This window comes from Polistes canadensis, unplaced genomic scaffold (genome assembly GCF_001313835.1).
Source record: "Polistes canadensis isolate GaletaPanama2010 unplaced genomic scaffold, ASM131383v1 scaffold_66, whole genome shotgun sequence".
Lineage (NCBI taxonomy): Eukaryota > Metazoa > Arthropoda > Insecta > Hymenoptera > Vespidae > Polistes > Polistes canadensis.
Window position 1 is genome coordinate 48,859 of NW_014569613.1, and position 27,755 is coordinate 76,613.

General features: G+C 28.2%; 2 protein-coding genes across 6 annotated transcripts in view; one reads left to right on the forward strand and one right to left on the reverse strand.

Annotated features, from left to right (window-relative positions):
- Positions 1 to 1,403: 1,403 nt before the first annotated feature.
- Positions 1,404 to 3,580, reverse strand: LOC106786109 (odorant receptor 22c-like). Its single transcript, XM_014747154.1, has 6 exons — positions 3,220 to 3,580; positions 2,769 to 3,111; positions 1,999 to 2,098; positions 1,825 to 1,920; positions 1,559 to 1,714; positions 1,404 to 1,454 (listed from the first exon to the last, which is right to left on the reverse strand). The coding sequence occupies exons 1-6, from the start codon at positions 3,578 to 3,580 to the stop codon at positions 1,404 to 1,406; spliced, it is 1,107 nt and encodes a 368-aa protein (XP_014602640.1).
- Positions 3,581 to 6,589: 3,009 nt separating this feature from the next.
- LOC106786134 (alpha-1,6-mannosyl-glycoprotein 2-beta-N-acetylglucosaminyltransferase) overlaps positions 6,590 to 27,755 on the forward strand; it is a 37,414-nt gene continuing 16,248 nt past the window's right edge. For 2 of the 5 annotated variants that reach the window (XM_014747216.1, XM_014747218.1), the window contains exon 1: positions 6,590 to 6,813. The gene's annotated coding sequence lies outside the window, so the exon portion shown is untranslated. Of the gene's footprint in view, positions 6,814 to 19,699; positions 20,089 to 27,755 lie in introns of those variants that run through there. The other 3 variants (XM_014747215.1, XM_014747217.1, XM_014747219.1) reach the window with 2 other exon arrangements.

Genomic DNA, 27,755 nt, shown 5'->3' on the forward strand with positions numbered 1-27,755 from the left:
TTTTTTTAATAGTGATTAAATATTAATATTAATTATAAATGAACAATTTATTAATATATTTTCACATGATTAGGATTGTATATCTTATTATATTCAATGGTTAAAACTTCGAAAAAGAAATTTCAGATGTACGGAATGTTATGTATCTAATTTTTGTTTTATGTTTTATTTATTTTACGTTAAATCATACCCTGCAGTGTTGCACTACGATTGTTGTTTAACTTTGAACATTTTTGAATCTTTTATGTGAATGCGAATGAGAAAAATCTACGTTGATAAATTTTCATCGGATTATCACGTCATTGTTTTTTGAGTGGATGGAGATTTAGGAAAAGAGATAGAAAGGGAACGAAAGAGAGTGAGAGAGAACGTGATCATCGATAGCTAGGCCAATAGAATGTTTCCGATTCCGGTGTTATAATGATCGAAACAAGCAACTTTTCAAGAAACGTGGCTTCTTTCCTTTCAGCCAATAATTATGGATTTCCTTTCTGAGATACTACTACTACTACTTTTTTACTTTCTTGACTTTTTATTTTTTTTTGTTTTTAAGTAAATGATACACACGAGAAAAAGAAATATTTTTTACTATGCAGATATAAATATTTAAGTAATTTTATTATAATATTACATAATTGAGAAAGTGTATTCAATTTATATGATCAATATTTTTAAACATTTCTTTTTTTTTTAAATATTTGTTTAAATGATCGCAGTAATATGTGAATATTTATATCGATTATTTATTATAATAAAAATATATTAACAAATTTTGTATTAATCTATATAATCTAATCTTGATAATTAATTATATTCACATATTTATTGATTTATTTGTTATTTAATTATAGAGTAAATTAAATAGAAAAATAATTAATAATAAAATATATAAAAACAAATAAACAAACAATGTATTTAAAACACTGATCAGAAATGTTTAAAAATATAATAATAATTCGCTAAATAATATCGTAGTTAAATATAAATCACGAGAAAAAAAAAAAGAAATGAAATAAAAATTTCGGTGAATTGAGAAAGGGAAGGAAAAGAACCCCAAAGTAAAAAGAAAAATGATCGATGCTCGACTTAACTCAAGAGCTACACCAAAAGCCTTTTCCTCTTTTTTTTTTTTTTCTTTCTCTTTTTCTCTTATAACTCGGACATTCCTTTTTTTTTTTTTTTATCAAGGTCAAAGTTCGCTTAATTTTATCCCCTATCTGAATCATTTTCATCTGTTTCTTCAATTTAACACGAACAAAAACATTAAATTCTGAATAAAATAAAATTGTCGAGAAGATTTTGTGTTTATTACATTTAATTTCTTTTTCATTTTTTTTGTTTAATAAACAAAAAAAAAACAATGCAAGATTAAAGTAGGATAAAAATTCATCCCCTTATCGTATTTAATTCATGCTATTTATCACTGTAAAGAAAGACGCAGCTGTTGAAATCATCTGAAACAAAACTTACAAACGATTTATTTTAATATCATTTTTTTTTATTTAAGCTTCGCAAATTTTCGTTTCTTTTGTTTTTTTTTCGTTTTCGTATCACTTACAGAAGCAAAAGTTTCTAAAGACAGGTACGTGAATTTGCCAGCAGTTAAACGTACAGCTCGTTGAGATCTCATAATAATAATATTTAAGGATCTTCTTAATTTTGATGAATAATTGTACCAAGGCACCGAATAAGTCGAATTAGCTATTGCAGCAGTCTGAACAAAAATTGAAATATATATATATATATATATACAAATTGTCCAAAAAGTAGACAGTTAAATTTTAATAGAATATTTTATTTTTATTATCGATATAAGTTACGAACCTCAAAAAGTAGAACATCTGGTGGCCAATTGCAAAGGAAAAGTTGTATTACTGCAATCAATACCTGTGTAGTATATTTGTACTTATCAGGGTCATCCTGCAACGATCCATAAACGTAACTCCCAGAATCTCTTAAATGATTTTTATTATTTAATGATTAAAATTTTCATCTTACCCCGGCTAATTTAAATCCAACTAATGATATGTTGTATGTACTGCCAATTAATTGTGTTAAGAACATGATGTTTGTTAATTCTTCAATGTTCTTACAAAATCTATATAAAAAATTCCAAATGCATATGATCGTGTAATCAGATCATTTTTTTTTTCTTACATGTCAAACTTTTTTCTTTTACAAATGTAAATCGAGTAATTGTATCATAATTCCAAAATTTGGAATAAAAATTTTGTATATCGATGGTATCAAACGTATGTCCCCAAAACAAAATATAACGAAAAGGGGAACGCATAAGTTTAACTAAAGTAAAACGAAAAAAAAGAAAAAAGATTGTAAGTATACCGAGATATGATAAGAAAGTGTGAGAGTACGATAGAATATAAAAAAAAATGAAAAGTATATACCGTTGTAGAAATATTTTTTTTCCAACAAAATCATCCCTCTCACTCTATCACTTATCTGTCTTCCTTTCTGTCTTTTTTTTTCTTTTTCTTTTTTCTCTTTTCTTTTTTCTACAATCGTTACCTTTGATTACACATTTGTTAAACGTATACATTATTTTAAATATATTTTCCATCAGATTAAACCAAATTTGTATTTTTTTTTAGTTACTGTAAGCTACTTGTATCGTTTTTTTTAAAAAAAAAATCACAAAATAATAAAATAATATTTCATTTATATTAACAAATTATTATGTGTCTAAATTTTAAGGATACCCTGTACAATACTTTTAATCTGTAAAATTATACACATACACTAATACTTACTCTAAAATCGTAATATGATAATCAACACAATTGTCAAGTTTTATTTGAACATCTTTTAAAACAATGGATTGATGAAAATCCACGTAATCCTTTTCTTCAATTAACTCAGATTTCGTATCCTCGTTAAATGACAACATTTTATTTTGTATTACTTTAAGATGTCCACAAGCAATTAAAATAAGAACTGGTCCAATGGTGTCTACACCAACACAAGTCAAACCAACATTGATCATGCTACTCAATTGAAAAACATAAGCAATCTCGAAATAAGGTGACTCGTGAACTTCGATTATAAAAGCGTATGGTAAATTACGTTGAACTGTTTCGTTCTGATTATTTTCATCTACGTTGGAGGAAACGAAAAGGCACGCAATTGCATAAAAAAAAATTGTAAAAGCACAACCGAATAAATAATAATAAGTCAAACGTTTAGTTATGTTCGCATAATTACGAACGAAATGTTTTTCCGATTTATCCAATTCGATCCAAAGGTTCTCGCAAACGTTTAACATTCGTAAAAATTTATCTCTTTTCATCAATAAAATAATGTAACGTGCTTGCCCACTTATCAGGGATATGATCATAGAAAAGAATTCTAACGCAATGTCAACATGTATCGTATTAACTATTTTAACGAATTCGTAAGTATAAGTAATTGAATAAATTGTTAAAGAAAATAATGAAATTATTGCAAGTAGATTGGTCCATTCTATGTTTAATAATAGTGTCGTTTTGCTCGGTATTACTCCGCTTAATTTTAAAAGAAACAAATTCACCGATATCAAGTTACTTCCGAACGATTCGGCTGACATTTTATTTTTCCTTCCTCTTTTTTTTTTTCTATTGTAATATTTTTTAATTTTCTTTTTTATTTCGTCGAAGTTTGTTATGAAATTTTATTCGCTTATTTTCTTCTTCTTTTAATATCACAAAAAACGAATTGATATCGCGAAGACCTGAAGAGTTACACTGTACCCGAATAAAAATCAGTTAGGTTGTATGAAGTAATGCAGAGACGGAATTTTGCACCTGCGCGATTCCGCTTGCACCTTCGTGTTAACGCTAACCCTTTACCAATATTTCCTCAACTATAATAGTTCTTTTCTCAACTTATTTGTCAACTCGAATAAAGTTCGAATATTTTTTTACGTCTCGATGTCCGACGGATAAAATTTCCGAAGAAAATTATTTCCTATCGTATTTTGTGTCACGTATAAGTTGTTAATATTAAATGTATATCTTCAGGATTAAATTTATTATTTAATAAATTATTAAATCTCTATTAAATGGTAGAAATTAAAAAAGTTAGATATCATTCTTAATTTTTTCATTTTCTGCAATTTTTCTTTTCTTATGATTTAGTTCATAAACAAATTTGTTAAAATATATGTCAGATTTTCCTATTTTAATGTATATTAAGTTAAAACTTTTAAAAATATTATATTTTTTATTATTATTTATATATTATATAAAACACAATTATTAAAAATTGTCGTCATTTATTGAAATTTATTATCAATCTAAAAATGTTAAACAACAATCAAACACTTCAGTTCTAAAATGATCAAAAAAATCAATCTTTTATGTGCACTCTTAAACGGTTTATATTTTTCTTCTTAAATTTCGATACAATCGTCAATAAAAACAAAAAAAAATAGCTATTATATTTTATTATCATACTTACTTCTACTATTTTCGAAGAAAGTATTTGTTTCTCTGACGGAATTACTCGCTGACACGAAAGGGAAAATATCGAAGTTGACTTTTGTTAAAAGAAAACTTTTACGATTTATGTATACGCGTGTGTGTGTGTGTGTATGTATATGGGATATAAACTAAAATACTACAATTGATCGATCGCTTTGAGAGAATGAATAAATAAAAAGATTTTTCTGAAGATTAATGTCTAGAATTTTATACAGATGTTCAGGAACACACGCTTATTTTTTTTTATCAATCATTGATTTCAATCAATAGTTTCAAGATTATTGAGCAATAATAAATAATCCTTATGAATTTTCAAATAATTATTAATTTTGATAGATAGATTATGTTCTTTGTTCTATGAAGTAACATGGTAAACCACATTTGCCATTAAATTTAATCTCCATTAAAAGCGTTTATTATAATAAATCGTATTAACTAATTCACACATTTATGAAATTACATTAAATAACAAATATTACGTAAAATTATTTATTATAATTTATTAGTATTGTAAATGAATGGATTTATATCTATAAAATATACAAGAAAATTGCAAATATATTTTATATATATTTCCCCAAATAATTGAATAATAATATTATTTTTTAATCACACATTCATCTGAATAAATTAAAATATTTCATTTATTTATTAGAAATAAAATTTTCCACAATAGTTTTGACAATAAATTAGAAGATATTAAAAAATATTATACGTATTGAAAATAATTATTAATTATTATTTCGAGTAATCTATATTCTCCATACGTTTACCCCTACATACATACAAATACATATATATATATATTCCAAGTAAATATGGGTGGGGTCTAAGTTACACTCCATTGGTTCGCATGAACCAGTCGGTGTTAAATGCGCGACTGCATCCAAGAATAAGAAGTCAATGCGCAGGTTAATATCGACGATGCAATAAGATGAGTTGAATTGATAATTTTCATACTTGAAAGCATACGTACGCTTGCGCATGATTTTGTAAATATATATATATATAAATTCCTAACTATATATTCCTTAACTATATATAAATGTTTCCATTCCTCTTAACCTGCGTGTTATATTAAAATATTTAAAAAGCATTTATAAATAAATAATTACAATTACTTTTTGCCACTATTTTTAAATACTTTTTAAAAATACATATATTAAAAAAAAAAAAACGAAAATATAACCATCAACCTAAATTTGTTAATAAAATTTACCTTAGAAACGCTGGCAAGGAACCTTACTAGAAGAAAGAAAATAAAAAAGTGCTCTTAATCGCACACTATTTGCTCAATCAAAGTCCAAAATTGCTCACTTTATTAATTAGTTATTATAATTGAAAATACAAGAATTTGTTTTCCTATTTCTAAACAAAGCAACGAAGTTTGCAACAGCAGAAAAAAATGAATAGTACTCTTATTTGCACACTATTTGTTAAACTTTATTTTATCAAATATTTAGTATTTATCGTTAATTAATTGAAAATAATTATTACACTTTGAATAGTTATGAAATGGCGACATCATGAGTGGGAAATATGTTATAAACATATTTTTTTCCAAATGTGCTTGTGCCTTGAAATTTTGGTTGCGCATGTCGCCATTTCATAACTATTCAAAGTGTAATAATTATTTTCAATTAATTAACGATAAATACAAAATATTTGATAAAATAAAGTTTAGCAAATAGTGTGCAAAAATAAGAATATTTATTAATTTTGTTCTGCTGTTAAAATTCCTTGCCAGTGTTCCTATGGTATACAATTTCAAATCTGTATACCCATAATTGTTTTATCAAACGCGCAATATCAGCTATAAATAATATACAAATTGACTATACCAATATTAAACAAGAGTTACCGACTGTAGATAACAATGAAAAATAAATAAAATACCAACACCATTGACCAGATATCATAATAGATATATCAAATTCAAATGATAAGAAAAGCTACCCTGACGCAAAATCAAAACTACAAGCCGAGAGTTAGCGACATCCTCGTGAGATAGAATATCTCGGTTGTTCGACGAAGGGTTGGGCGGAGTCATAGAATCAGCGGTGAGGGTTGTAGAAGAGGGTTGAAAAAGAGGAATAGAGAAAGAGAGAGAGTAAAGCTTCGGGCAGTTCCCTCGGCAGCCTGGTGCGCGGCGAGTGGTGCCCCGAAAACGAAACGACGTGCGTCGTGTTACTTTCGTCAGCATGCAACGACGTAACGTTCACGACTACCCTTCTAACAATATTCTCAGCCTGGACGACACTTGATCGCCGGCTAATTATTATTAAACAAATAATAAAGCATCAGGAAGAACATTGACGGCGTGATATGGTGGCCCTGCGTAAGTAAACTATACCGATTATAGGATTACCTTAGTTTTAACCATTTATACCCCAATTTTTGCATACATCCTTTGAAATAGAATAATAGGAGTACTAGATATGAATAAACAGTGATACAGTCAAATAGAAAATGCGAATAACTGAAAAAGGGGAGGGTACAAAAGAAAGTACGACGAGGTTTGGGATCGATATTGACCCTTCGAGAGAACGTGCATCAGCTTTCAGTGTAATCGTTGCGCCGATTTTCAGATTCCACCTTTGAGAGTCATCGTCTAGTCTCCTAACCACCCCCTCCCCACGCACCCCTCTTACATCTTCCTCCTCTTTTGCTTACTATTTCTTCTCTTTCTTTTCCTCCTCCTCCTCCTCCTCGTCCTCGCACACCACCCACTTCTCTACCTTCTTCTCCTTTTCCTCTTACACCTCCTCGTCTTCTCGACTCGTGCTTTCGTCTCTCGGCCGTTCGCCGAATCGATTCTAGCCTGTATACATATACCACATCGCCATGATTTTCGATCGTTCGGTTTTAATACTATAGTTCTAACCAGTTCATGCTGGTATTCGTTTATTATTTTAATCAAATGATCATTTTTTAACTAAAATTATTTTTTTATACAATTGATAGTAGATATCAGTGAATTCGGTAATGGTTTAATTAATAAACGCAAATAATACATTTTTAAGTTAATAATAAAATATTATTTATAATGACACAAAATGTCTAACGAAATAATTCAATTATGTGTTGAATATAGAATTTTGATATGAAATTTGAAAAACCAATCATTATAACTTAAATTATATATTTTTCGTTAATTAATTGGAAATAATAGTCGATTCGGTACTGGATTAAATATTCAATAACACAATTTTTATAAATAATAAAACGATATTTATAATTATAATTAATATCAAATTAAATGATGAAAAATAATATCAAAGAACAAATTACTTATTCAATATTCAAATGAGCAGATTTAAATGAAAATTATATTTTTTTAAATTACGAACAAATAATAGTGCAATAATTTGATACTGATTTAAATAATACAAATGTTTATAACAATAAATCCAATGAAATTAAATGAAAATAAATAAAAATATTGAATGCAGTATTTATAAATTTCAAACGTGTGTTAAACTTCATTCTTACCGTTCGTTCTACATTTAAGTTTACTTTAACTTGAAAATTGAATATTTAATCCTGATTAAACATTTACTTTTATTTGAATAAAACTAGTTCAGCGCAGTAACACTAAACCTGCAAACCTTTTACTCATTTACCTACTTATACCGTAACCAATCCAATGACTGGTCCTAAACAAAACTCCTATTTATTTCAATTTAATGCAAATATTAATCAACTTAATATTTGACTCAAAAAATAAATAAATTAATAAATAAATGAAAAAAAAAAGTATATTTATCATTACAATCCTTCTAAAATAAATTAAAACAAAAACGACAAAATAAAATGCCAAATTTAATACTGGTCATTAAAATCCGCATATTGACTGTTAATCTGAAATATCACACATACGTCATTCATATTAAATTATTTTTAAAGTAATAACTATAAAAAATGATTATTGCATAAAAAAACAAATGTGAAGCTTTATTTTAAAAAAAAAAGATATATTATTCATTAATTATTAAATGTTTGGATTTGCATAACCTTGACCTCTACAAATACACGCGTATGCATATAAGTCTATAAATATTTATAGAAATGCTAGTTCTATTAACGTGCCAGTGTTGTTTGACAAGAAAAGCAAATCCGGTTTTCATTTTATCGATATATTTCTTAAAGCAAGATATTAAGTATCTTCTTCATTCGTCTGATTTAATTCGATAAGGATAATCTAATGAGTAGGTTGGTCTTGGATCGAATCAACTATTAAAAACCTGATCTTATGGTAGACTAACTTTTATGACAATCATCGTTTCTTTTTAAACTTCGTCATTTCTCGTTAACATTTTGTCCCTTTATTTGTTTTGTTTATCTTCGAACTAACTCATTCCCATGAACGCAAATGGGACATGAAAGGAAATAAAAAATAATTGAAGAAAAAAAACATGAGAAGACACATTTTGTTAGAGAAAAGATATTCGTTTCAATGCTACCGATTTATTCTTGACAAATATAAATATATTGTATTGGGGATGAAAGGGGGAAAAAAGTTTTTTTTCTAATTTTAATACTAAAAGTCAAACACGAATAATTTTCTTCCTATTTCTCAATGATCTCAAATCATTTTTTACTCGATCTTTAATTCCACGCTATACAATATATTTCTCATCTTTCAAATGTGTTTAAGTAATGACAAATCCAATTAACATTGCCAAAATGACATGATTTTCAATCAATGGATATTCAAAAATGGAATAATACGGAAAAACTTATTTCCCGATCCACTGTGCTATTATACTTATTCATAAGAATAAATAAAACATTATTTCACTTTGTATAAATTCAAAGCTTATTACGGGGAACACTTTTGTAAGTACAGCAGTCACTATACACATGCACGTGCTCGTATTCATTATTTACGAACTCGCGCTTGCGCTTTCTGGGTAAAACTCGCTTGAGAATACACGCAGACTGTTCTTTCGCACAATTTTATACTCTCCCCCCTTCCCTTCGCTTCCCCCTCACCACCATTACGAACACCACTTTTCTTTCTCTTCTTCTTCTTTTTCTTCTTCTTTATTTGAAAAGCTTTCGCAACAGAGCATATAATCACCTTCCAGTTGGATAACAATCAAATTACTTAAAGCACTTCCTCCTTATCGTAAATCTTTCATTTTACACGATTGGATCGTCACAGGATGAACAATCATTTTTATCATAAATCGATTTATCCTAGTGTGTAGTGTAGTCCTTGAAAGGGGGACGATTAACGTTCCGATTTTATCGTACGATTTCATCGTGAAACTAACAGGTTTTTCATACTTCTCGTATTATATTTTAATTGCTTTTTGTTTCTCGTGTATAGTCAGATAATAAAGTAATATAATTATTTATAGATAATATAATATTTATAAATTATTTTTCTTTCTATTATTATTTGTGTGGCTGTGTGTGTATTTATTCTTTTAAATTTTATTCGATTTTATTATCTTATGAGTTAGAGTAAAAAAAAATAGAAACTGTTTTGCAATCACGTTGACAATCGTTTAATCATAAAGTTTCTCGGTTTACCTCGTTCGATAACATCGGTCAACATTCTAATATAATTAAATGAATATGTATTTTAATTTTTTACATTACAATTAGCAAAGAAATTCTTTTAATTATTATTATTTTATTTATCATAAGTAAAGAAAATAAAGTTATCGTTTAAAGATATTCAGAAATAGTGGAAAAAATTAATTTATATCTAAGTATTAATAAACACTTAATATAATTTAAATAAATTAACAAAAAATAAAAACACTACGAATAACTTCAGAAAAAAACATTCGATAGGTTTAATTTGTCATACATCAAAAATAATCATAAAAATAAAAAAGAAAGTGTACCCCATTAACACATCTAAACTTGTCATTATCTAATAAGATTAATAAACAGGAGTGTCATAACGAATAAGAAGAATATTCAAGAGATTATCACGAAAGAGTATGATAATTGGTAACGAAAAACAAAAGATGAAAGATGATTCTCGACATGAGTGGTATACGCCAATAGTCATTCTTCTTGAAACATTCAATCGACGAGTTTGAGGTAAGAAACAAACAAAGAGAGTGAGAGAGAAATAGAGAACAAGAAAGAAAAAAAACACGGAATAAGAAGTAGAGAAAGAAAAAGAGTGAGAGAGGGTGTAGATGAGAAGGGTCGGGGGTCTCGTGGGGCGGGGGGGGGCGGGGGTTCTGAATGAAAAAGAAAGACAGAGTGTGTTGTGTTTGCCACGCGAGTCGAGCTCGCTCATTACCCGCGTGCTACGACTGTTAATGAGCGTTTCAGAGACGCGTCTGTAATAAAGAAGAAAGAAAAAAAATTTAAAAAGAGAAAACAAGAGAAAGGGAGAAAAGAGAAAGAGAGAGAGAGAAAGAGAGAGAGAGAGTAAAATGAGACAAGGATGAAACGTAAAAGGATAGAATAAGAGGTAACAAAAAAAAAAATATGGGGTGGGAAAGAAAGAGGGAGGAAGAGAGTGAGAAAGAGAGAGAACTCGAAGCTTTGAAAAACGTTTAAAAGATGCCACTTGAAAGTTCCAAGGGTTCTATCATTTTCTCTCTCTCTCTCTCTCTCTCTCTGTCTCTCTTTTATATTCGCGAGAAACACGCAATGAGTCTTTTCAGTTTACAGTTTACGTCATGACTCCTCTTTAGAAAATCTTTCCTCGATCTTGCCTTCCACCCTTACCCCCATTCCTTCCTTTATCGTTAAACCACCCCCATCGAGACTCCTACTCACCTCCTCTTCTATCATCTCTTTTGGTAATGCGCGCGTGCGGCTCGCGGAAAAAGAAATAATTTTCTTCGGAATAGAAGGAGCTCTTTTCGTTTTTTTGCTTTTCTATTTTGCAAAAATGCGAAAAATTTTTTTTAATGTTTTCTTTTTCCTCGTTCCCTCCCCCCCCCCTCCCGACCCCCGGCCCCTTACTCTAAGATTAACCATTGTGTATTTTATTTTTCGTTTTTCTTTGCAAAGTTTATTTTTTTGTTATCTAATACGAGCGACACTACGACGAATAATTTCAGTTGATTTTTAAAAGTTGTTATAAAGTTAATAAAAACTTTGTAAATAATCGTTTGTTAATGATTAACAATATTTACGAAAGACTAATTTCAATAATATTCAGAAAATTTTCACAAGATTTTCTGTTCTCTCGGAGTTTTTTTTATACAAGTTGAGATAAATATAAAATTCTTTTATTTTTTTTTTTGTTTGAACAAACAAACTAACTTTGCTTTTACTAGAAAAGATTTCAAACGCGTTCACTTGTGGATGACAAAAAAAGATACGATGAAAGCCATAAAAAGAGAAGAAAGAAAAAAAGCAAGGGAATGATTGGTAAGAGAGATAGAGAAAAAGAGGGGTTGAAGGAGCAGAAAGATAGTGCTTGAAAACCTACCGAAGCACATACCAACCCTTCTTAATCATGACGTACGATCCTTATTTGCGGGTTTGCGCCTGCCACATTTGTCGTTCTACCCTTTTTCCGCCTTTCTTGTAAAATTAACAATGACTGGCCTTGTCATGAAAAGGCAGTCCCCTATTTAGTTGCCTTTCTACGCCAACAAAAAAAAAAAAAAAAAAAAAAAAAAAAAAAAAATAAAGAAAAAAAAAAAAAAAAAAAAAGAAAAAAGAAAAATTGAAAGGAAAGAAAGAAAAATAATGCAATATTGTCCACTACAAAAAAAAAAAGCCATTATCTTATCTTCAGTTTGATTTTAATTGATTATCATCTGTTGTAAATTTGTAGAAGCAATTTAAACAGATTCTGGTTCAATTTTACAACATTCCATAAACGTATAATTATACTAATGAAATATAAAGTTATAAATATTGGTAAAGAAATTTTTTGCTTTTTATAATTAGAGGGTTTGATCAAAGATTTGATTTCTTGTTTATGAAGGATTGTATTTATTAACATTCCTTGAATAATTTTTAGATAAAAATATTAATAAATGATACTATAGTTGATTAGTATTGGACTGATTACCTTATTATATTAATTATTGGCTAGGCAACTAAGTTAGTGCTGTTATTTTAATAATAATCTATCGACATAATCCGAAATTACTTAGCTGTCAATTCGATATCATACAAATTATATAGTAATCAAAAATATTGTTCATGTAAAACATAGAAAGAAAGAAAAAATCAATAAACTCATATCTTTTTTAACTATCTAAAATCATCATTCATTTCACACATTCTAAAACAATCTTTCAGCGATAGAATAATCCAGTGGTTTTTAACCTTTCAATATTTCATTCACCCTTTCACCAAAGTTCAGAATATAACTATCCACTTGTCAAGATATAATTTAACTCAAAAAGACATGAAATTTTACAAAATATAATCTCAATTAACGTCCCTCCACCCCTCTATATAAATCTTACCCTTGAATTCCCCCAAGGCGAAGAAATAATATTCTCTACTTGAAGACCCTTTTAAAAACATAATTTAACAGCAATCTTGTGAATACAAAACAAAAACTGAAAGAAAATGTTAAGTATGTATGTTACGTGCAACGTTTAACGACGAACGAGAAGAATAAAAAAAAGAAAAAATAGAGTAAGTCGAAGGGGGAAAAAAGGTTTTTTTAACTATCCGCGAATATCGGTTAACTTACATAGACACGCGAATAAAAAAGCTCGGTATTAGGTGTACGCCATTGTTAAATAAGGAAATCATTCGAAGTAAGAAAAAACCGTTCAAGTCAATTGCGTTGAGATTCTAGTTTCTCTCGGAGTTCCCCCATTAGGCTAATTCCATGTTTCGTGCTGGTAGCAAGCTTGCTTGGTTACCTTTTGTTTCTTCTACCTTCTTCCTTTCTATTTTTATTCGAATTTTTTCCCCTTCTTCTCCAGGTATATAGCCTGATGAGTCACCACCCCACTCCCTCTCCCTTCCCCCTCCGCCCCTTGGTGAACGAGGGCAGATTGAGGAGGTAAGATGAGGGTTAGAGGAATACGCCACAGGCGAGTTTCTTATCCTCTTAATCGCTAAACCTCTTTTGTTTCCTCGACGAATCCCTGACGTGGTTTGTACATATGTACTTAGGTTATACCTACAAGGGTTTCAAAACACCGCTACGTTTATTCTCACGCAATTTAGTCCGCCCTTTTCTCGTACCTTTTTTTTACCAGTACCCACTATCATAAAGAGAGAGGACTATGGCCAATTTAGGACTCGGTAGTAGCAATTTGAAAGGGAAAATGTGAGGAATAATTCGCGATGAAACACGACTTCATTATTTTCTATTCAATTTCCTTTTCTAACCTTTCTTTCGCAAATTCTTTCCATTTTTATTGTAGTTATTAAACCTTTACGTACTTTTACTAATACCTATATACTAATATAGTATATAGTATATAATAATTTTACTAATACTAATACCTAAGCATTCAATTAAATGCTAAATGCTATTTAAGCAATGTTGAGAAGAATAAATTATCGGGCAACAAACACATACACACACACACACACACACGCAAAGAGTTTCCATTACGATCAAATTTCGTACATTAATTTCAATTAGTCATAAAAAATGATTTACAATGAAAAATAAATCATTCAATCACAGAATGTTTGACAAATCCTTTTTTTTAAGATATGATATTTCATTTTGAAAATATATATATATCAAGAAAAGAAAGTAAGAGGGGTGGTTAAAAAAAAGTGATTTCTCGTCGGAACAAAATCGAGGATTCTTGTCCTTGTATTCAACTGACTAGAAGGGTGGTTTAAAAGCGTGAGAGATCGAGTACAGCACGCTCGTACCAACAAACGAACGAATGAACCAACCAACCAACCAACGAACCAATCAACCAACGAACAAACGCTTGCTTGAAATCCGTGGAGGTTAGTGGTGCCTCAAAAAAACAAGGGTTTTTAGGCTAGGGGTATTGAGGGGAATGTGAAACTGCAGGACGGACGAGGGTTGTCGAGGTAGAAGTGCTTTTCTATAGGCGAGCATCGAGTGTTTCGAAGCTCCTCACTATCTCTCTTTCTCTTTCACTCTTTTGCAGCCCTTTTCGTAGAGAAGAGGGTAACTCGAAGCCTTAATGTAGGTCAGCTGACTTGGCTACGTGGCTCGAAACAATGCGGATATCCGCAAGCTACCACCCCAAAGGCTAGATATCTACTTCCGTTGATGAGGGAAAGCTAGCCGAGAAATGATAATCCACTTTACCGATACTCTCTTTCTCATTCTTGCTATTTTTTTTTTCTTTTTCGGTCTCTCTCTGCTCTTTTGCTCTTTCCTACTGCCTTTCATAGAGGTCTTTTTTAATCGAACTAAGAATCAGTAAAGAATCAAATCTATCGTCGTCTTGAATGTGCAAGAACACGTAGAAGTTAATAATTGGAGAACTGTTCGCAAATATTAATACAAATTTATTAATATTTTTTTATATATATATAAAGAATTATTAGTTAAAGGTAATTTATTATAGGATTATTTAAAGGATCAGTTATATGATTATTCATATCTGTTTTCATTGTACATTTGATATCATTTATATTTGATTGTAATTTTTATTTTCGTTTTATATACATTCCTTAAAACGTTTAATTATTTCATGTAGGATATAAGATTTTCACGAATTATAAATGAATATATACGCTTTAATCCTTTAATGTGCACACTTCCGTAGAAAAATAATTAACCTACCGTCAACATAGTGGATTTTGTTAACACCGTTGTGGTTGGATTTTTATCGATGTTATCGTTATTTAAAAAAAAGATCTGAAAAAATTTACTAATACTATTTAAGGATTTCTAGAATATTGTCTAACAATTTCTGTTTTGTATTATTATTAACAACTTCAATTTAATATTAATATAATTATTATTCTAACATGTGTGGCACTGGTCTTGAAAGACTTGGGTTATTGATGAAGGGTTAAGTACGCACGGAATCAATTCGACAAGTCATCTCAACAAGTATACACTTTTGTATGTGTGTGCAGTCAAATTTGCAAAAGGGAAAAAATGTAATTGTCGAAAAACATGTTTAAAGTTGATATTGGTTTCGTTGTTAGAAAGAAAAATTAAGAGATGGGAGTGAAATTGAGCCTTGATACATACTAAGGGTTAACAGTAACATATAGAAGTTTGTTCATTAATCATATTTAAAATATTAACGAAGATAAAATATTTATTCTTAACATAGAACGTTTTAATTAAAAGTAAAGATATATTATATTAATCATAAAAATATACATCAATCTTTTAATTTGTCCTTTTTTTTTCTTTTTTCTTTCAAGACGTTCCGATAAGACGGAATTATTCCTTAACGATGTATACGATCAAAGTCGAGATAAATGAATCGAGAAATATATAAAGAAATAAATATAGTTTCAGTTAAAAAGAAATAAAGAAAGAAAGAAATAAAGAAGGAAAAACGAATATGAGTAAAAGAAATAACGATGGTAGACATTAATCCTTGTCGGCCTAGACGACTTTATCTGCATGCCTGCACGATCTCGTCGAACTCAAGAGGAAACTAAAAAGAAATAAAAAAAAAGATAGAAAAAGATAGAAAAAGAGAAAGGGTGAGAGTGAGTGAGAGAGAGAGAAAAATATAAAAAGAAATAAAAAGAGAGCTATGCGTATAAATATATAACATACATTTTGTTGTACGTCTATTTTTACATTTCCCGACTTGCGTTTGAAAATACTTTGACTTCTTCAGTAGTAATATTCCAAAGATAATAATAACCTCTACTGGAAAATTTCTCTTTCTCTCTTTCTCTCACACTCTCACACTTTTTCTCTCTTTTACGCGTTTTATTTTATATTAATTTTATATCATACGTTTCTTATATTATATATGTTTTATTTTATATTACATTATGTGTTATTTGAAAAATAAGCCAACTTGTAATGAGATCGGGTTCCATTGTAATGGGGCTATTTTAGCTCTTTTCATGGAATTCAAATTCACAAACTCAAATTCAAATTATCTCTCTCTCTCTCTCTTATTCTTCATTCTCTTTTTATCGAGAACCATTTTCTGATCCTCCTACATTTTTCTTCCATTTTTATCTCCCCCTATCGCTCTTTCTTTCTTTCTTTCTTTCTTTTTCTCTCTTTTACACGCATACATATACACATACACATGCTTATATCTTCGATAGCTTTGTTTTTCCAAGAGTACCTCCTGAATATTTCACGATGGGCCGTTCAAAGTGACGTTGCGAGAAGCAACGAGTAGATTCCACTTTGAAATATTGATAAGAAGCTATTTTAATCCTTCCGTTTTACGTATGTATACGTGTGTATGTGTATTTTTATGTGTTGTGATAGGAACCATGTTCGAGAGGAACGAGTAGAGTATTACATTGATGTTTAAAATCACGCTAACTACTGTTATTTAAAATATTATCGAATATTCAATCTAACGCGCGTTACCTTCATTTTATAATTAATTATTTGTCCTTATTAGTAATTAAGATAGTAATCAATACAAATTTTATTTTTTCTTTTACCTAAAATGATTAATGGATGCGCGCGCGATGAGAAAAAAAAGTATAATAGTGTGTAATATATTTATTTTTTAATTTATTATTTTTCTTTATTTATATTTAATTTTAAAAGAGTTTTATAGATATCAAAAATTTTTTTATAAATCGTACCTATAAATTTTATATTTATTTATATATTTTTATATTTTTTATTCTATTGTATTATGCATTATTTATATATATATTAATATTTAAGCTGTTTATTTTGAAAGTGATCTAAGTTCATTTTAGTATTTTGTTGTTGTTGACCGTAATAATATCTATAATTGAAAGTTAACTGTCATAAAAAACATTTCGAGGAAAAATAAAAAATGGACTTACTTAGTCACTATCGAGATAAACGGCTTATTTATTTATTTATTTTTCAAGAATATACAAATCTCAAAATCTACAATTTTATATGATACAATATATATCTAAAAGTTCAAAAAAATATATATATATATATTATAATATTATCGTCGGTGATGTCATTCATATAGACGAGATAATTGTTTTAAATATTATTAATTTAATCTTACAATTAAACATAGGTATTCTTATCGTCATTTATTTCAAAACGATGATCAATTTATTCTAGTTACTAGTTTATTGTTTACGAAGAAAATTCAGACGATTTAATCGAAGTCTTTCTACTTCGAAGTATTGGAACGTTCTTTAATTTTCTTCGAGAATTTTTCTCATTTCTTTCTTTTTTTCCTATCTTTTTCTATTCGTTCGTTCAACTCATTATCAATCCCGAACGTCATGCGAGTTTGCTAGATGCATTATTCAACGTCTAACGACACTTACGTTGTACGTTGTGATACGCAGCACATTTACTCATTGTCAATAAGTAAATATATACAGGATGTTTCATAAATGAATGTAAATACTTTAATATAAGCTATATCAAGGCAATAAAACTAATCAAAAATCGTATACGATCCTATATCCAATATAATTTAATTTTCGAGTTATTGATAATTAAAGATATCGAAGTATCCAACTCTTGGATAAACAAAAGGTACTGTATGCCTTATGTAGCACATCTCAACCTTATCTAAGAATCGCAAATAATGTCTATCGATATGAAGCACAAAAAATTATATGCAACTGATATCTTGTTATCGTGAATAGTGTTAGCAGAACTCAATTAGTGTTAAGAAATCAAGTAAATAATTTCTTCTATTTATAACGAAATGATCAAAACGTATTAAATGGATGGTCGTGCAAACGGAATTAAACCAAAAAGCACGTTGATTATATCAAGAAAACTTCTCGGAAATTATAATAGAATTCCAGATCTAAGAATATTTTCATTCATTCATAGAAATGGTTGGAGCAAAAAAACGGATACTTTAAACATTTTCGTTAATTATCCATAGCTCATTAATTAATATATATCGAACGTATGTTCGTATGACAATTTTTTTATTTGTATTTGTGCAAAGATATACTCCTGTAATTTTGATGTACATTTCAGAAAGATCCTGTATAGAAATGTACATACATATATGCTTACTTATATGCTTGTATTTATCTATTACGTATACTCTCTTATTTTCTTACCTACATACATACTTATATACGTATTTATGCAGTTATGGTTATCGTGTTCTTCTTCGAAGCGTAGATATAGATAACTCATGAACTATAAGTGGTTCGTCTAATAACACTAAAGAAAATTACTGTTCGTAGGCGATAATCGTGAAACGGTATTGCGTGAGAACGGATCCTTCTGAATCGAGAGAACTTAATATGTCAGAATACTTAAAGGAAGTTCCGTGTACTCGTGTAGATGAAACCGTTTACCTCACTGGTTAACGTCTCCATCCGATTAAATCTGACCGTTACGCGTGCACATTGCACCAATAAACTGTAAAAGTTGCATAGACTCAAGGTGGAAGATTTTATGAAGAATAATGTTCGACACACCGCATTCCATTCCGTTTTATATTTTCTTTTATTTCTAATTAATAATTGAGAAGAAACGATAAATACAATTTTTTAGGACAGTTGTAGTTCACTCTTAATTTTTGTAACTTGGAATTTATCCATTTTTTATAATAAGCTTTATTTATTAATGATTATTAATTTTTTTTTATTAATAGTTATTAAAATAAGAAACTTACATTATTAACTATAAAATAACAACTTAAATGTTAACAAAATGACAGGTTTCAAAAAAGTATATAACACGCATATACACATATATTTAATATAAAATTTCTTATATTCGTAGATGAAAAAAAACAATTAAGATTTTTAACGATAGTAATTGATCATTGATTATAATTGATAATTATTTTTTCTGAGTATAATAATAAAAAATATACACATACATATACACATAACATATAAATTCAAACTAAATAAATATCGTCAATTTCTATTCTGTAATAAAAAACAATAAAAATACTTTCAATAAAAGAACAAGATAAATGTACATATACATACGCACACATATTAAAAATATGAAAAAGTACATAAGAAACGTAATTACTTGAAAGATATTAATTAAGAAGAGTAGAACTCGTAACCCGTTTCTTTTCAGGCGTAAAAACCATTCAAGATAATCGTAAGGACGCGGCAAAGTATAGCAACCAATAGGCTTACCGGTTGACTAGTCACGTGGGATTCTGTCACGTGACAGGTAAACTCGGTGGCGCGAAGATAGGAGTCGCCCTCGGCGCGAGACGAGCGCTTAGTTGTTTCGGAGATCTCGTGCGGGTAACATTGATTATTAACGTATTCGAATTCGTGTCATCAAATACATCGTTTAATTATTAAATTCCTATTAAACATAATATAATCATTCAAAATCGAAATTGTGTTTTCTTGTAGAATTTTGTTTCTTTTTTATTTGGATTTTTTTTATTTAATTTTTTTTTATTATGAATTAGTTTGTATTTATAAATATGTTTTTTTATTTTATTAATGATGTAAAGTGATATATAATATTATTTTTGAATGTTGTGAAAAAAAAGGAAAGGAAGGAAGTAAGAAAAAAAGAGAGAAGAAAATAGTGAATGCGATTAAAGACGTGTGCCAAATTAGACACGCTCGCTTATTCATCGGATATACCCAGGTATCTTTTACTTTGTTCATACCATGTTTAAAATCTAAGAGAATGATGACATTTATGCGTGTAATAAAACATTTCTACTTATATACATGCATACATTGCATACATTCGTGTAAACGCGACAAATGATCATAGTTAACTAATGTTACATTTTAGTTCATTTATAATGGATCATTCGAATATTTATTTCATTTTAAATGGTACTGATTTGTTTAAAACCAAATTTGCATATGGGACGGATTTTATTTTTTCATGTTTTTTTTTTTTCGATGATTTTTAATTTCTTTTTAAGTAACATGTAGAAACAATAGTTTTCATATACCTGACTGCAAGTAAATGTTTTAATACGAACAATAATGATTAATATTGTTACAACTCGAATGGCGAATTAAAGTCGTTATCTTGCACTTATTGTTAGGCAAAACAAGTACATGACGAATCTCAATCATTAAATGTATATATTAACCTAAGAGGTTAATTGGGAAGTAATTTTATTTTGTTCATGTTATGTTCAGGAAGAATGATGACACGTAGGATATGTAATAAAATGATTGTCTTTGTTATAGCTTATGTTTTTCACTTTTTACATGCACAAAGTGCACAATGTATAATTACAATTAAATCATGTTTAATTTGATTCACACATTTGACGTAGTATTCAATTATTTATTTAACTAGAAGTTGCTCGTGCCCAGATAATTTGCTTTTCCCCACCCAATGCTTAAAAAAAAGAAAAAGAGATAAAGAAAATCATGCATGTGTAATAAAATAATGATTCTATTAAATAATTTGTTTGATATAAGTATTTGTGCAAACGTGATAGATGAACGTAATAATCTCATGTTTATATTTTAATCAGTCGAATACTTATTTACTTTTTTATACGTTGATCGGTTTGTTTATCTCGTTTAAATTCTATCGTTTGGATCGATGAAAATAGATTGTTGGATTTTATAAAGAGAAACAACGAAAGGGGGAAATTGAAATGAAGTGATGAGCACTTTAATTAAATAATACAGGTGTTACTTATAAAAAAAATACAATATCATATTACTCAGAAAAAATACAGATGTTACTTATAAGAAATACGATTTATATATTATTTAAAACAACTATAAATATTACTGAAATAATACAAATACTAATTATAGGAGATACAACATTTGTTTTACTTACAGAAATACAAATATTACTTTGAATAACTTTATAATTATAATTACAATTGTTTCTCTTGTAATTGATATTATTTTTAATTAATTACAACAAATATAAATATTACAATAACATCGAACAAATGTGAAAACGCGTAAATTGACTTATACGTACAAAAAATAATAATGGAATGTTCAGGAGTTAGGTCAGGTGCGGGCGTGTTTACGATAAAAAAAATGTCACGGATGAAAGAGACGGTGAGAAGAAGAGAGATAGAGATAGATAGATAAAAAGAAAAAAAGATAATATTGCGTTTCACGCGGTTGGATGCTGCGTCGTGCTTCGCCGGCTAAACTCGTGTAGTGTAAAATGAGCGCAGAAGCACACTCGAATAAAAGTGCATTACGTCAGACACTTTTTCAGGAATTTCAATCCTCTCAAATTTCCATCTAGATTTCTCTCTTTCATTCATTTTAAATAAATCACTTCTAATTCTATTTGATTTTTCTTTACTTTTTCGTTGAAAATTAGATCAATTAACAAAAGACAAATGTCTAATGTATCCAGAATTAGATTAATCTAAGTCAATCAAATTATATGTGCCAGTAATTATAACAGCGTACTAATAAGACATAAAATTGATAGTATTGATTTTCTGATTAATTAGTCATATTAAAGTCCATGCGCGTATTTTGTAATTTATTTAATTAAAAAAAAAAAAAAAATGACAAGAAAATACTTATTGACGGATTAAATGTAATTATAAATAATTGTAGGTAAAAATATATGTAATTCGAAATTTTTTTCTGATTTATTCAAGTTGACCATATTTATTTGAAGCAATATATTTTCAATTTATTTGATCGGATTTATTTAAATTAAATCAGTCAGTACTGATCTAATGTAATATAAATAATTATATAAAATAAATCATGAAAAATCATTCTATTTTGTTTTGCATCATTTTTATATATATATATATATTATCACAGTTACTGACACATATAATTATTTATGAAATACTTTTAAATACAACATTATGTGTATTAAGAGAATATTTATAACCCAAGGGTAAAATAAATTTGAGAATAAGAGAAAGAGAGAGAGAGAGAGAGAGAGAGAGAGAGAGAGGGAGAGGGAGCTAATAAATATCATATTGAATTCAAAATCCTAGTTTATCCCTGACCATGCATATAAAATGTTAAATCAACCCAAGAGTGGTTCTGCTTTTGAAAGCTCCTCGAATACCTCGAAGAAGCATGCTAGTTGAAGAAAGAGAAATAGATAAGAGTGGAGGGTTCGAGAAAACTAGAATACGAGGGAGAGAGAGAGAGAGAGAGAAATGAAACGACGAAGCAAGGTCATTTTAAATCGTTCTACCTGTCAGTCAGTGTCGTAATAAATGCAGCTGATGTTCGAGTAACTGTACCGAGCAATAACATTCCTCGCTAAAAGGAAGAACCGAAGTCTCTTTTATTTTATTTTATTTTTTTTTTTTTTTTGACATTTTTATTTTCTATTTTTTTTTTACTATTTATTTCTTATTGTTATTACTTGTTTTTTCTTTCCTTCAAAGTCGATTTCCTTTATTCGTTTTTCAGCATCACGTTCGTCTCAAAGTCTCTCTATTATTTTTTTATTCGATTTTATATTTCTATCTCTTTTATGTTAATGTGGAAAAGAAAAGGAAAAAAAAAAACAACAAAAAATCAGCTGTCATTAAATCGGTTTTTATCTTTTTTTTTTTATTTTATAAAAATACGTTTAAAAATAAAATAATTTGTTTTTTTTTGTATAATAATTGTTGTTCTTCGAAGTAAAATCTGTGTTGTAAAACTGAACTCATAATATTTGAATGCAAGCTCTCACGAAGGTGCAAACTTGTCTATCAGATAAGATAAAAATTTATCTATGCGAAATTTTTCTATTTTCATATCGTGATTTTCTCATCTGATATTTATTTTTCATAATAAACGAACTCACAATCACACAATTGTTTCTATAAAATAATTTTGTTCTATTTTAAAATATGAACTTCTACACGTTGGTGCAGACCTTGCCTATCTATCAGATTAAATACAAAATATCACGGTGTAAACTGTTTTTATTATACATTGCAAATTTGTATTTTCATTAGAAATTTTATAATCACAAACTCATATATAATTAAATATATTTATATAAAATAAATTTACAATAATTTATCATAGAAAATAAACCACTTGTTTATCACACACATTTGATAAAAATATTTCAACGTGAAAATTTTCCATTAAACGTCAATAATTTATTTTCCATCATAAATAAAAATGTGATCTCACAATCATCTATGTTTTTATAATATAATTTTCATTCGAAATAATCGTAAAATTTAAAGAAGGTGAAAATTTGTGTCTAGAAGATTAGATAATAGTTCCTTATTTAGTGTGAACGTTCTTTCTGCATCGAATCGTTTCGTTCCACTTTCAATACTCGTAACAATATCGGATGACTTGAAAGTTAAGTAACGACAGATCACAACGATTACGAGGGAAGACGTTTCTATCCTCTTGAGAGAGGAGCAAGAAAATAGTACAGTTATCGAACCGTCGAGGTCGATTAATATACATGTATTTACATACATATACTCATGTACATATACGATATATTTGACAAATCGATATACTCGACGATATTTGATTGATTATTCAATCGATCATTTTTATTTCAAATATGTCATACTTGAAATGAATTATTATTATTATTATTATTGCTATTGTATTTCTCCTTGCTTCAAAAAAAAGTATCCCTACATAATGTTAATAAATCATTATATTTGTTATATTATTGTAATTGAAATTTTATAACTTAAAATATAATAATTATTTTTTTCAATATAAAAGAATCTGACATGAAACAAAATAAACTTACGAGCATATAGATATATTAATATATATTTACATATTTAAAAATAATCGATACACACACATAATAATATCAGAGAAAATAATTGTTTTCTTTTCTTTTTAAAATAAAACTTCGATCTGTTGTAAGTAATAGAAACAAAAAATTACAAAATAACATGATCATTTAGCATCGCTCGAAAGAACTTGTCTGACTGTCTCGGAAGAAAGTTGATTTGCTAATTAACCTTGTTCTAGCCTTTAATGGTGTTGCGCGTATGCGTGTATGTGTGTGTGTACATATGTGTCGGGTCTTGACCTTTAAGCAGTTTAATTGAACGATTTGTTTACTCATTTTGATTTCAATGTATATGTAAGACTTATATATGTAAGACATGTATGTATGTGTAAACTTACTTATGGGTGTTTGTCCTATGCACATAAAACTCTTCTGCCAATGAATATTTTAAGATATCAACCATGCGTATCGAGATATCTTGAAAATGTCATTTCTAGTTGGACGATATACTTTAAGATTAGAAAATCGATGGTAATTCATATTGCTGAATAATTTTCTTAGATGACGTATGTAATTTAAATAAATATCTAAGTGTATATTTAAATTACAAATTTATGTAGCATTATTGTTCGTTCTTTCATTGTTACATTTTTATAATCATTTACACATCTGAAAAAATAGAAATTTATTTATTAAACTCTCTGTCGTATTAATATTATTTAAAAATATGTAGATATAATTTATCAAATATATTTTGAAGAGAAAACAATATACCAAAATGTCATTGATTTAAAAATAAACTATTAACATTTTTTTAATAAATAATGATCTAATGTTCATTATTGTAAATTAAAACTATGTATATATTGTATACGAAGAAATTTATTCCCCAGTCTAATATAAAATACATTTGTGTTGAAATGAAATAAAAGATATTATAGGATTATTTATTTGTACGTATGTGTACGTGTATAAATATGAAAAAAAGGATCCTTTAAGAGTGTAATACGTAAATAAGGATGGTTCGAAATGTACTTGTATATTGTCTCATACCGTTATCTTTAAGTCACGGAAGATTCAATATGGCCGCTTATCCGTTATGTGCAATACGCCTAAGCGAGGAACATCTTCCTCTCCGTAAATATAATACATGCGAACGTGTCAGCCATTCGATCGAGTGTCTCTCTATCTTTCTCTTTCTCTATCTCACACCTTCTCGTGTGTTCTGTCTATCTTGTATGTGTTTGAAAAAGGAACCGGTATTAGGACCGTAATAGATGGTGAGAAATATTTTTTTTTGTAGATTCAGATATCTCGCAAAGGAATGGACCGATCAAACTTTTGATTACAAATATAGAATATTTTATGTGGCTTTCAAATTTTTTTATTTTTCGCACCCCAAAACTTCGATTTCAACGATAGTTTATATATTTTTATATTTTACGTAACACTCTGATCTTTGAAATTTAAATTACACATTTAATATATAATTAATAATATTTATTTTGAAAATATTTATTATTTTCTATCATAATATTGTTTATAACTATATTTATAATTATATAATTTTAATAAAAAGTTAAATTACAAAAAAAAAAAAAAATAAAAAACATTAACGTATAATATAATTTAATTTTCTTGCGTTTAGGCTTATTATTAATTTTCAAATTGTAAAGAGAAATTCATAGAAAATTGATAAATGAAAATATAAATAATTAATATTTTTATCGTATTTCCTAAATGAGTCAGATTTAAATAGTATTACAAACCACAACATTTAAGATAATTATCATCATCCGGTCATGTATCGTAACATGCACAAGTGTTAATTGTGAAAAGAAAATCCTGCGCGTATCAAAGAACGCTCGTTAGAAAATTCTAATTTTGTTGTTGTTAAATAATATGCTAGTATTATTATTTTAATTGTTAATTAGAATTTTAAATCTAACAATAAAACTCACATTATCAACATATGTTGATCAAATTTTACAGAAAAAATAAACCTGGACACCCTGTATATATTGATGCACACATGGTAAGCGTCTTGTGAATAGATAAAGAAATAATGTTTCACTATTATATTGTATAGACGAGTTGGTTTTGCTAATCCATGTGTGTCATTGTATGAGTGGATATTTAAACGTGTTAAACGAACGTTACGTAGGACATGGAAAAATCTTATTCATGACGCATATGTGTATATTTAAATACACATATTGCATTCGTATATACATATATACATGTTAAGTACGACCTTCGATAACGTAATCAATAAATTCTAATACTCTAACTAATATTTTTATTTCACGGAAAATACTTCAACTTAATGAATCCGAATGTTTTGTTATGCGTACTGAAAAATTTCATCACAAGTTTCTAACATAATCTATACGTGTATTTTAATATTTTTCTATTTTTTGGTTCAACGTGGTATTCTTTTTTTTTTTTAACACGATTTTTATTTAACATCGTCAACAAATTTAATTCAATTCTTTTTTTCTACGTGGTCCCATTTTTCACGATTTGAATTTCCAATTTCCTTTCTAGCCGACCTTTTTTTTTTTCTATCCAAAACAGTTCAAAAATTGTTTCTGTTTTTTTTTTTTTTTTAATACAGTTTTGATTTAACACGATCAGAATTATTAATTCGGTCCCAATTTTTATACAATTTTTTTGTCTATTTAATACAATTATAAAATAAATTAATTTTTTCAAACCTGAATTTATAATATAAATTTTTGGATAACATTTTATTTATTTATATTTCTTTTATAGGCTTTACAGATTTGCTACTTCAATAACCAATTGTTTCATGTACACGATCTTCGTGTACAGTTTTCGATTTTCTAAAAATCCAATTTGATTTAAATTAGAAAAATAATATTTCGCTTATTTTCTTTTACAAGTGTCATAAATTTATTATTCATACAACATTTTCATTACAGTTAAATTCTAATTCGATTTTTAAATTGTGGAAAGAAGAAGAAATATTTTACGTATTTCCTTGAATATAAGTTGTACAGATTTGTAATACAAATAATCAATTCTTTTCATGTATATAATGCCGGAATTTCTTTTTTTTCTTTACACGTTTTTGTATTTTCTGGAACGAATTTAGCATATAAAAGAAGAAATTGGTTGTACTCATTTTGTAAACGAAAATTTATTCGAACGCGGACCGTCTACTCGGTAAAGACATTAAGAACGTTACTCCGCATAATGAGTCCGGCCACTTAAGTCATTCAGAAGGATAAAGATCGTCATAAAATCTCGTACTACTCGGACGTTACGCGAGATGTCCAAATTGGGACAAGGACGTCGGTGCGTCGTCTAGCTGCACGCGCTACATTATAATTCAATGGTTAAAGTCAATTACGGTGCATACGGTTGAGAAATAAGTGAGAGGAAGGGCGGGGTGTGGGGTGGGGCGGGGAGGGGGCGAGAAAATGGTAGTGGGAGTAAAAAGAGGAATAAATTCTATTGCGCTAAAATTTTTAATCCAATTGATCAAAACATTTCATTTAATCCATCAATTTTGATAACACACCAAAATTCAATTTCATTAGGAGGTTATATAAAATAATAACAAATAAGAGCAATAATATACATTTTTTTTT

What these genes read in the sequence shown, in the direction of transcription:
- LOC106786109 (XM_014747154.1), bottom strand. Translation starts at nt 3,580, where the DNA reads ATGTCAGCCGAATCGTTCGGAAGTAACTTGATATCGGTGAATTTGTTT. An exon ending in TTGGATTTAAATTAGCCGGG is followed by an intron (nt 1,921 to 1,998) that starts GTAAGATGAAAA and finishes GGATCGTTGCAG; the next exon opens with GATGACCCTGATAAGTACAA. An exon ending in CTTTAGAAACTTTTGCTTCT is followed by an intron (nt 1,455 to 1,558) that starts GTAAGTGATACG and finishes GTTTTGTTTCAG; the next exon opens with ATGATTTCAACAGCTGCGTC.